Source organism: Muscardinus avellanarius (genome assembly GCF_963383645.1).
Source record: "Muscardinus avellanarius genome assembly, chromosome: 11".
NCBI classification, from domain to species: Eukaryota; Metazoa; Chordata; class Mammalia; order Rodentia; family Gliridae; genus Muscardinus; species Muscardinus avellanarius.
The window spans coordinates 46,156,906-46,169,556 of record NC_137797.1 but is presented as its reverse complement, the minus strand read 5'-3'; the positions used below and the strand labels follow the sequence as shown (position 1 = coordinate 46,169,556).

At 38.7% G+C, this 12,651-nt stretch overlaps 1 protein-coding gene across 2 annotated transcripts in view; it reads right to left on the bottom strand.

The window, feature by feature from the left end:
* CAPS2 (calcyphosine 2) overlaps positions 1–11,465 on the bottom strand; it is a gene marked incomplete at both ends in the record, with an annotated part of 79,805 nt that extends 68,340 nt beyond the window's left edge. For both annotated transcript variants that reach the window (XM_080706331.1, XM_080706332.1), the window contains one exon: positions 11,385–11,465. In XM_080706331.1, coding sequence (XP_080562457.1) covers positions 11,385–11,465 — 81 coding nt within the window. The remainder of the gene's footprint in view (positions 1–11,384) is intronic.
* Positions 11,466–12,651: the final 1,186 nt, after the last annotated feature.

Sequence of the window (12,651 nt, the reverse complement as noted above, 5' to 3'; positions counted from 1 at the left end):
TATGTGTCTAATACTTTAACTAGAACCTGTGCTATAACTTATCTAACATGTCTAAATTGTTTTTAATTTTTCCATTTTTTTAAAAAAGCACTTCAAAAATATTGTTTTACATCTGGATTTCTCTACATATTTAGATTATTTTCTTAGAACAGAGTATCAAGGATGGTACTACTTGGATCAAACAATTATACCACCAGTTATGTTTCCAAATGTGTTATACTGATTTACAAGGAACAATCGTCAGTTTTGAGCATAACTTTTTTTTTTTTTTTGCAGTATTGGGAATATAACGCAGGGGCATTCTAACTCCAAGCTGCACCCCCAGCCCTACCTGTGCCCTATTTTTTATTATTTATTTTTGAAACAGGGTCTCACTGAGTTGCAAAAAGCCTCACTAAGTAGCTGAGGCTGTCAGCGAATAGCAATCCTCTGGTCTCAGCCTTCCAAATGCTCTGATTACAAGCATGTGCCACCATGCCTGGCTTAGTTTTGAGCATTCTTAACATTACCTTTTTTCTCTAATTTAGTAGAGGCATAAATTTATCACTGTGTTAACTGACTCCCCTAGATTAACATGGGTTCTGAACAATTTTGTGCACTTTTATCTCTACCTATTTATCCACTGTTGGTATTTGTAATGATGCTATATTTGTAGCATTAAGTACCATATTTTAAAAAATGAGTATAGGTATTTATTCTCATTTTTAATTCTAACTCTTCTTAGAAGAATCCAGAAATAGCACCTACTAATTTGGGCATCAACTGTATTGACACGTTGCTGGTAAACTATAAGAGGCAATAAACAAAACATCTGGGATTATTTTTTCTTTAACAAACAACTGTTCTAAAATAAACACTGATTTTACCCCTAACTCCACCACTGACTGAATTTACCTAATAAAAAGATAAAAGCAGCTGGGCATGGTGGCACACACTTGTAATCCCAGCAATTGGGAGGCTAACACAGGAGGATGGTGGTTCAGCCTCAGCTACTATTTAGTGAGGCCCTTTGCAGCTCAAGTGAGACCCTGTTTCAAAATAAAGAATAAAAAACATAGAGGCTGGGGATGTAGTTAGGAGGTAGAAAGCTTCTGTTTCATCCCCAGGACAGAAAAAATAATAATAAAAAAGATAAAAGCATTAAGACTTAAGGAATTATTTCATTAGAAAATGGTCATTAAAGAAACTATTTTTAAGAATATAAACTGAAATTTTCCTAACAATTAACCAGAAAAAAAGCCCTGAAGCTTCCATAATATGATAATCAGATAATGAATGGAAAAGTTTGTACTAATTTTCTATTAATTTTAATTAACATCAAAGGCTTTATCCCAATCAAAAAAAATTATTTTTTTAAAATAAGCCAACCAAATTTATTTTGTGCTGCTCTCTTCTTTTTTTAAATTTTCTCTCCCAGAGGTCAGGAAGCCCTGGTATAACAATCACTTTAGTCATTATAGAACAAACATTTATGTGCTTCATGTTCAAAGACATGGAGGCAGCCTTTGTTACTGTTCCCCCTCCACATCCCTTCAGGTTCTTAGAGGCTTCAGAAGGCTTTCCAAAATTGCTGCCTTGTTCTTTTAATGAATCTGTACCAAAGCAGCTATTCCTGTGATAAGACAAAATAGGCATAGATACATCATCAGGCCCACTGCGTACCTACTCAATTTGATGCCTGACCACATGGCCCTACATCTTTCAAAGCAGCACCAGAGATAAAATGGAGCTATTAGGAGGTAAATTCCAAACACTGGAAAGTTAAAACACATGCAAATCAATCAGCTAAAAGAATGTTAGTAACAGGGCACTAAATATAGAGTTAAGACTGGGCAGCTGGTTCAACCATACCTAGGTAATGGAATAAATCTGCAAGATAAGGAACTGATAGAGGAACCTTGATGTAACAAGGCACAGTGGTATGATGGGGTTCGCTTTCACTTCAAGTCTTTAAGATAACTACCACTTGACCCAAGTGACTAATAAGCAGCCTGGGGAATTTTAGGAAACAGATCCCGATCTTGCTGTAATTTTGAGCGCTGAATGGCATGCCTATTTCTCTTACATTTGGATCCAATCACCTCTCTAGATATTAAAAGGATCATAAAACTAATACAAACAAACTGTTCTTCTATCCCTTGAGAGTTTTAACACCTTGATAACAGGCCTATTCTGTGCTATTGACTTTGAGATGCACCGTGGAGTCCTTTAGATGAGAGCATTCTTTTGAAACATTAGATAATATTTTAGAAATGTTCCAGTTAAGAATTCTTAATTTTAGACTGCTAAAAATTTTAAAGGGCAGGTACTGAATTCACAGGTGTTTTTTAGTTTCTTATTAAAACTTGACTTAAAAAGTGAAATACGAGTTCCTCAGACTTTGTACTTTAGCTTTCCAAATGAAGTATATTACATCAATTTACATTCCAAATTTTTCAAAAGAATGGAAATTTACAACTTAATTCAAATTAATTACAGTTATTGAATATTAGACATATTGAAGAACTGTACTAAAAGAAAACAGCACATTTTAAGATGTGCCTTATCAACATCTTGTATTACCAAGGTACAGAATACTTTAAAAAGTAGCAATCAGCAGTCTTTTAAGACTGGTAAAGAATAAAAGTGGCCGGGCGTGGTGGCGCATGCTTATAATCCCTGCGCTTGGGAGGCAGAGACAGGAGGATAGCGCAGGTTCAAAGCCAGCCGCGTGTGCTGGCTTAGGAGACCCTGTTTCCAAATAAAACTGTAAAAATAGGTCTGGGAGTGTAGCCCGGAGGTAGAAGGGCTTCCAGGAACCCCAGTACCACTAAAAAAAAAAAAAAAAAAAAAAAGAATAAAAGTGCCTTGCAATCATGGCTTCTATGTACCTAGTATTGTTAAAACATTTGACAGGAAAGTCAATAAATTATTCAAAACATGAAATAAGGCAGACTGCAAATTATTTGCATTCACAAAAGAACAAAGGAAAATAAAGGGGGAATAAAAATATCCATCTGTAAAAATGTCAACAACCACAAGGTGCCACTGTATTCTAAGCAAACTGTAAAAATTGGCCTTTTCAGAGGCATTTTGCAACATTTACCTCCAATCACATAGGTATTTTTGGAACTGACCAAATTCATGACTGATGCTTGACCCATTTCAGGTTGAACTCTGTAAGCAGATAGTTAAATGCAAAGCCTATTAAGTGATAACCCTTCATAAATCTGAGACACTAACACTAGGATAAGATACTTGACAGAGAAATGATATTGGGGGGATGGGTGACATTACTTGAGGTAACGTTTCTAACTAAACAGTTTCCTAATCTTAATTCAGATGAATTCCAACGATCGTGTTCTTTTTTTTTTTTTTTTTTTTTTTTTGGTGGTACTGACTGGGGTTCCCGGGTTACACTCCCAGACCTATTTCATACTTTTTATTTGGAAACAGGGTCTCTTAAGCCAGCCAGGCTGGCTTCGAACCTGCGCGATCCTCCTGTCTCTGCCTCCCAAGCGTGGGGATTAAAGCCTGCGCCACCACGCCCGCCCAAGATCATATTCTTAAAGACTGTGTGTGTACCTCCTGGTGCTAAAGTTTTCAGCTCCCACCTCCATTAACACCAATGAGGTATAACTATGGTTTTCTTTACAGCAAATAGTCCAAATTAGCAGTGCCCTCTTCTAGTGTTGCTACAACTCCAGTGTAGAACTTTTTAATCTAACTTGTCCAATTTTGTTTTCTAGTAGTAAAAAATCTCAACCTTGTCAGTTGCTTGGAGCTAAATAACAAAACACTGCAAATGTTTCATACTAGTAAGTGAAATCTGAAATATTCAAGGAAGTACAGGTTTTAGTACTTTTCCCTGTGCTTTGAACATTGTAATCTCCCAACATTGTGTGGTTTTTTTGTTCCTATTACTGCATGAAGTTCAAAGTGAGTCTTCAAAATAGAACCTTTCTGAAATAAAGAAAAAGTACAAAGATACAAAATGAAATGTAAAGTCTTTTGCAAAAAAAAAAATGCTCTTGTGAGTATAGGTGTTTGGATGCTAGTGGGGAAAATAATGATTTTTGTTCTCCATTGTACATCTGACATCTACAAACAACCTTGTCTCAAGTGTCCACAAATCAGTTAGTATACATTAGTCATGGACTTTGCAAAATAAAAAATTAAGTATCACATTCCACTAAAAATACTTGTATTCATTCTACACAATCCAGTGGATATGCGTGCTATTGAAAAGTTGTCCTCGTGTACGTATTCAATATGTGCATTCTACTGAAGCTAGAAACTTAAAGTTCTATTTCCAGTGTTTCTGAATAGCTTCAATATCTACATTCATAACCAGCATTCTGCTTGAGTTACCTCTTCCTTTTACTACTTCACAAATGAGTAATACATATTGGGAGGTTAGGGAGGTACTTATTGTCAATAACTTTATTTTATCCTTAAAACATGCTGCAGTTGTAAAACAATTTTAAATGATCACCCCTATGATAATGGAACATTTTATAACAGAGGAAAACTGATTTGTTTTTAGTCAATCAGGACTACCCTGAAGATTGAAAGCCATGGTTCATAACCTTAAGGAAAAGAGATAAGGAGGCTCACAAATATAAAGGAATCCTGACTTTTACATGGAAATTTTTTAAGATAAGATGCATTACATAAGTGCCATAAACAATGACATCTGCTCATATTTTAAAAAAGTGAAGCTTTGTTTGGATATTATTTCCTTGCAAGAGCAGTACATATCCTTAGTAAACAACTACCATATTTACAAGTTAACTTCTTTCACACTTAGGTAGGATTGAAAGGCAGAAGAAAATATGAAATAACGAGTTTTGGAATAATCCTTACAGCTAAGGTTGTAACAGTGAGGGTAGCCAGGTAATTATGAAAATGGACTTGCTGATTTTGTAGAGCGTCTATTTCTGGGTAGTTAGTTCATTTTGTTTAAAGGCCAAGGCCATGTTCAATCTCTTTTCTGGCCTATTAGCTTTTTCCAAAAAAACAAATACCTGCTCCACAACTAGACTAATCCTAACTCCAATCAACCTTAAGGGAGAAATTAGGCAAACGTACTGGGGTTATCATGACTATTCTTACTACTAAGAAAACATAAAATGCATGTCCATAGATAGTGAGTCAGCAATCTCGTCTTCAAATATGGGCAGAACAATTAAAAATTTGAGTTTCAAATAACTGAACATGACTCAGTTTTACAAAAGGATATAAGCCCTTAATTCAACAAGTCTCTAAATGTAAAATATTAGATCTGTGCTATAGAGACCGTTACCAAACATTAACAAAGTGCACTGGTGTCTTACAGGAAAATATCTCAGAAACAATTTGCAAATTCAAGACTTTACTAGCAGCACACACATCAGTACCAACTGCAATGCTTATGCTAAAAGTAGTTTATAGTCTTTTTCCTCAACTTTTTTTTTTTTTTTGAGTAGACTTGTAAAAACATCAGTTGTGTTAGGTGGTAGTGGTTTGTTTTTCTTAAAGAAAAGCTCTGCCAAATTTGCTGATCTTCTGCTTCATCTATTAAAGACACTGGCTCAAGCTGCTACTTCTCTCACCACGTACAAGTTTTCGTCTGCATTATTAAAGTCTTTGTGAAAGCTTTAAATTCTTTACTCCTGTCTTTCACTTCCTCCTAAATCCAAGTTAAAATACACAATTTCCATCGCTCTATAATGTATTTGGATTCTGCACAGTTCTTTCCTTTTCATGTCACGTTAGCTGTTCCCATACATTAAATATTATAGATATGTTCTTCTCTTGACATCTACACTTAGCAAAGCAGCTTCTTTGTTTGGTGTGTATTTTTTTGTTGTTATTGTTTTTTTTTTTTTTTTTTTGATGGTACTGGCGTTCCTGGAAACCCTTCTACCATCTGGGCTACACTCCCAGACCTATTTTTACATTTTTTATTTGGAAACAGGGTCTCTTAAGCCAGGGCGCGCGGCTGGCTTCTAACCTCCGCGATCCTCCTGTCTCTGCCTCCCAAGCGCGGGGATTACAAGCATGCGCCACCACACCCGGCTGGTGTGTATTTTTAACTATGTTGGCTCACAAAAAGCAGTTTTCTCATTTCTAAGCATGGTACTTTACAAATTTTAATGCATTAATATAACACTGGAAAAGTACTGAGTCTCTACAAAATAGCTTTATATTTTTAAACAAATGAATGATTTTTTCACTTACACAAACATAGGCTTTTTATTTTTTTAATTTATTTTTATTGGTGCATTGTAATCATACATCATATTGGAATATAAGACTTGAGAGGATATACAAGCACACATCATCCAGTTAGCCCTCATCCAGTCCTCATTCCATTCCCTCCCCCTCCCTCGATCCCATGCTTGTTTGGTGATTAACTTTGATACATGTTTATGTACCTCCTGCTTTTTAAAGAGGCTCCATCCTCCCCTATTCCATACCCTCTGATTGGTCAACTTAATTGCTTCACTATAGGGCCCTTTCTATAGTTCGACCACTTCCTGTTGCCCCTTTCCTCGTAGTTATTGCTGATTAGGGGAAGTATCTGGTTTTAATTTTCTGTGATATTTCTCTGTGCATGCTGTGTTGCAAATACCGATCCCACTCTTGACGGCCCAGGTTGTGGCCTGGCTACTTGGTGGACTGATCCAGACCTCGCTGGCTCAAGCAGCAGCCTTGCCTCATGGGAGGCCCCGATTCTGGCCTCGCTGGCCCTGACACTGGCCTAACCCCTCAGTGGGCTCTAATCCCGGCCTCTGAGGCCCCAGCACCAGCCTTCCTCACGGCAGGCTCCGATGTAAGCCGATGGCCCCGGCAATGGCCTAACCCCTTGGCAGGCTCCGATCCAGGCCTCGGAGGCCTCAGTAGCGGCCTTGCTTCATGGAAGGCTCCAATGCCGGCCGCTGGCTCCGGCACTGGCCTAACCCCTTGGCAGGCTCCGATCATGGCCTCCAAGACCCCGGCACCGGCCCTGCCTCACAGAAGGCTCCGATGCCGGCCTCGCTGGCCCCAGCACCGGCCTAACCCCTCGGCAGGCTCCGATCCCGGCCTCGGAGGCCCCAGTACCGGCCTTGCCTCACAGCAGGCTCCAATCCCGGCCTCAGAGGCCCCAGCACCAGCCTTCCTCACGGCAGGCTCCGATGTAAGCCGATGGCCCTGGCATTGGCCTAACCCCTCGGCAGGCTCCGATCCCGGCCTCGAAGGCCTCAATAGTGGCCTTGCCTCACGGAAGGCTCCGATGCCAGCTAGTGGCCCCGGCACTGGCCGAACACCTCAGTAGGCTCTGATCCCGGCCTCGGAGGCCTCAATAACGGCCTTGCCTCACGGAAGGCTCCGATGCCAGCCGTTGGCCCTGGCACCGGCCTAACCCCTCAGCAGGCTCCGATCCCGGCCTTGGAGGCCCCAGCACCGGCCTTGCCTCACGGCAGGCTCCAATCCCAGCTTTGCTGTGTCTGTCGCCGGCCTCACCCCTCGGCAGGCTCTAATCCGAGCACCCTCTTCGCCCAACTATTTGTCCCACGTTCTCGAGGGTACGTGGTAGTGGTAGCATTCTGCCTCTGGGGTCATTACTTCAAAGGTTCCAGGTGTAATGCATCAGATCTCTGCCTCCCCTGAGTACTGGCCACTGCCATTGCCACTGCTTCCACCATTTCAAATCTTTCCCAAGCTCTTTTTCCACTCTGAATGTTGTCCAGTCTTCCTAAGCATGAACGACCTTTCATTCAACCTCTGGTGTAATTTCTCCAAAAATAAATAAATAAATAAATAAATAAATAAATAAATAAGGTTGGTAGGCTCCAATTTCTGCTTCTCCTGAATACAGGTCTCCACCGCTAACGCGGAGACCGCTTTCAGCACCGCCTTTCTCCTTGGTCTCCGCTAAAGTCTCTCTCCTTACAGGTGATGTCCAAGATTCTTAACAATGTAGAGAAGAAGCAGTCCTCCTTAGTGGGGAATTTTTCCAATAATTCCAGTTCATTTGGATAAGTTTTGTCTGCATCTCCAGTATCCTGGCATCCGCCACCTCCTTGACCCCTCTCCGATATTTTCCTTTTTTCCTTTTCTTTTCCTTTTTTTACAGGGTCCTTCCAGGTGGAGAGGGGGTTTGCCTAGGGGCATCCTGCCAGCACCTGCCCACCCGCCCAGGGTCGGAGGCAGGGGCCCAAACCACAGGGTCCTTCCGGTGGAGAGGGGTGTCGCCTAGGGGCGCCCCGCCAGCGCCTGCCCATCCTCCCAGGGTCAGGGCCAGGCACCTGGACCACGGGAAACATAGTTTTTTTAATATTTTCACAAGATAAATATCTGAATTAAGCTATAAGCTCACTCTACAGTATGCCACAGTGATGGGCTTAGGAGACCGTTATATACTTAGCCTAAGTGCTTTTTACAGTGACATGTCCAGTATCACCTAGTCTTAAAGGTGAACAAAAAATATTCAGAATGTGGCTGAATTTGTGTCAACTAAACTGGAAATGGTATGCCTTTTAAGTAATCACTTATGAAACACTATAACTATAATTGGAAATTTCCTTTGCCCCTCTCTTCTATGGCATGGGAAACTTTAAAGATCAACATGAAACAGAAAGGAACCAGTGCTAAGGCAGATCTTTTAAAATAACAGAAAAGAGCCGGGCGTGGTGGCGCACGCTTGTAATTCCCGCGCTTGGGAGGCAGAGACAGGAGGATCGCGCAGGTTCGAAGCTAGCCCCGCGCGCTGGCTTAGGAGACCCTGTTTCCAAATAAAAATGCAAAAATAGGTCTGGGAGTGTAGCCCGGAGGTAGAAGGGCTTCCAGGAACCCCAGTACCACCAAAAAAAATAAATAAATAAAAAATAAAATAAAATAAAATAACAGAAGAGAAACTGAGGAAAACACAGGATAAATTATCAGTAATGGAAATGCTATCAAGTCAACCGGTACTGAAGTAAAATTTTTTAGGTTTTAAAATGTTGCTTTTTACATGCTTCCTTTTACTCTGGAACAGACACTGTGATAAAGGACATATTTTCTTCAGAAAGTAATGACTCAACTCAGGTTGTTCCTTTATTTTAAGCACCAATCAAAAAAAGGGGGGGCATAAATCAAGTGATTCGTATTTGCCTATCACTATACCGGCTACATAGCTGAGAGTTCAGATCTTAACTACACAACACATTCCCTTTTACCAGAAGCTAAGACTGCTCTGTGACAAATAGGATAGGTAGAATTCTCAGATTGCCCGCGATCAATGCAGTAGACATGGTACTCATGGGAACAAGGTAGTTTATGGAGTTTGTTGCCTTCTGTGTATTCTGTAATGCAAACACTACAGGTCTTTAATGCATCGTTTCACCAAAACTTCTCATTGTCAAGTTGTCGATCTGTTCTTTGGTGAGTCCTCTAGGTTGGTCATCATCATCCTCATTTAAGAGGAAAAACTGAACACGACTAAGGAAAAGAGTCATTTTCATCAAATGTGACCAGGGGGCCCTATGTCGACCCTCTCACCTGGCACCTGAAGAGTCTAATGATGAGCTTCCTTCATTACTACCTTCACACACCTTGGGGTTAGTTTCTGAACTTTCACCACTGGAACAAGAACTAGGACTGGAACTAGAACTGGTACCAGAACTATTACTGCCATCAGAACCCCCTTTTCCATTCTATGACTCTGCCCTTTCCATATTTCCACTTGGCACTGAGCTTCTAGGCTCTGAATTGCTATCACTGTACATAAAGTAGCTCAGCTCAGCAAACCTGTCATTTTCTGCCTTGAACTTTCGATACTCCTATCTCAGCCTTCCAAGTATTGGTATTACAGACATATGTCAATGCACCTGGCTCAGTATTTTTTTAATAGTAAGTATAGTAATAAAATATGTGACATTTTTATATATTGCAAAATTAAATTTAATAGTTACACAATTGTGCGGTAGATCCAGGGACAAAGTTAGCTTTAAGATTACACTAAATAGTCAACAAAATACAGAAGAGTGATATTGTGAAGGCTGAGAAAAATAAAGATTCTAATAATAAAAGCCCAAATTATCTTCATATATAGCTAACACAAATACAATACTACTTTTCCAAATATTTTAATTTTAATTTTACTATAAAAATAGCAAGTTAGGTGATATTTATTTCATACTTCTGTATTTCAGAGATACAATCATCACTACCCTGGTTACCTTCTCCACCTTTACTTCTATCAAAATTCGAATGAACAGAATAGCATACCACAGTGAAACCTTCTCTAAACCTCACACGTACCCAATCCCTCTTCTTTGAACCTCTTTTTTTGTAGCTACTTTTTAGTTGAATTTAATACTTTTGGAATTATAAATCTTATCTACTAGGGTAGAAACTCATTTACTAGTTCTCATTTATTGTTGGGTCTTTAGAATGTATCATTTCACTAAACATATTATAAGTACAATATAAACAAATCTACAAGAATCTGGTCACTAAGATTCCACATTATATAAACATAATATACATTTTAAAGTAAGTGTGGGTTATGATTAAGCCTTCTCTGAATATAAGCTATATATGTTCTATAATATAGCCATTATTTTGGAGGTTTTAGTAATACTGAAAATCCTTATGGCTTATGTTACATTAAAAATTAAGAGTACAAAAGTATATGTGTAGTTTGCAGTGGTGTACCAACTATGTATAAGTCTATCAAAATGTAATATGCACATACTAGTGAAGACAGTTTCTTCTTTTTATTGTTTTTGCTTTTATAATTTATATAGATATAGAGATCATTTTAAATGATAGTAACAACACAGTAAGTTTTATTTATTTTTATGTTATTCTTTTATTGGTGCATTATAGTCTCACATCATAATGCTTTCACAGAGCTAGTGATATACATGCACTCGGCACTTGGTGGGCTCTCCCTAGGCTCCCTCCCCACTCAGCCTCCTCCCTAAATAGGGTATTGAGACTGACATTTGTATTCTCACATATAATGTCAACAGAAATGATTCCTTCATTTACCCTCCTTCTCTCCACCCCTTCGCTAGACCACCTCCCTGTCTCCACAGGAGTTTCTCCTCCATTATCTGAAGTCTCTCTTAGATTCCCAATTACTCCTTAGCTTTGGCATACGAGAGAAAACATATGACCCATCACTTCTTGTGACTGGCTAATCTCACTTAACATAATGTTCTACAGGTCTATCCATTTTCCTACACGCTTGGTTTTAAAAAATAAAACTAACTCAAGCAGTGACAATTTTTCCAGTAATGGTTATCTTCACTTTTGGTGGTTCTATTCTTCAAATATAGGATATATTAATCCCAAGTATTTGTGATTATAAATAGTTATAAACACATAAAAGGGTCAGAAAATTATTTAATGAGTCATCTTGCAAGAAGAAAATTATATAGCTTACATACTTGTAGTGGCTTCTTTCTTCCAGAAGGTAGCTGAGTTTGGCTCCCAGAAGAAGTAGCCACTCCTTTAACCATTAAATCCATTCAAGTTCATGTATATACCTGGAGTGTACTGTACTTTAAAAAAAAAAGACAAAATAAATGTAAAATTATAATTCTTACTCTAATTTTAAATAAGTCATATATGCTATATAATAGTCTTTCATGGAAAGAAATGATATAGTAAATCACTTCTGTTTCTTTTCACCAAAATCAATGTTTTGTAAGGCACTTATATCTTGTGATAGTCCAAATAAAGGGCTCCCAAAGAGGTCCACATCTTAATCCCTGAACTCTGTAAATATACACATTATATGGCCAAAAAGACTTTTCAGATATGATTAATTAAGTTTGAGATGAAAAGATTATCTCTGACTATCCGGTGAGCTCAAAGTAACCACCTTAATGTCCTTATAGGAGGGAGGCAGGAAGATCAGAGTAAAATAGAAAATATATAAGGATAGAAGCACAGGGCAAAGAAAAGCACTGAAATTAGCCTTTTTCATTTCCCTAATAAACTGTCAAGACCATAGAGGCTGGTATTTCTTAGCCTTAATGTAGTACAAATAATATTTACTTAGCCCACAAAAAATTAGTGTATTACTAAATACCTATACATACTTTAAACATATGCTTAGGTTAGTTACAGTTCTCTGCATCCAGTTATGACAATCACAATGCTAACATGTAAATCCTATCTGCAAAAAAAGACACAGTGTTTATATCACTGAATGATACCTATTATTGTCTTTGCCTGTTGAGCTTCACAACATAGGACTTAGCAGAAAGCCTAGGAAAAATAGTAAGAATTATGAGATGTCAAATAAGTGAATTCAGTCAGTTCAGATATGAGTTGATCCAGAATTACAGAGCATAAAAATGATTTATTATAATAAGATTGTTCAAAAGGCAATGACATCATATCTGGGACCCACAAAGATAGAGTGATCACGCCCATCAACACACTATTTAGAGAAGCCTGAGGTTTGCCCAACCTTCTGCTTTTCAAACTGAGCAAGAAGAAACCTAGAAAAGTTACTCTTACTTGGCCTAGCTGTTTGCCAGCTATTGCAGAGCCTGAGTACATGCATAGCAATCACAACTCTTTCCTGTACTATACTCCTGCTGATCCATAACATACTAGGAACTTCAGAAAGAAATTAGCTTCCAGGACTAAGCAACACCAGAAACCTAAACTTGATGGCAAAGAAAAATCAGCATTTAAAAACAA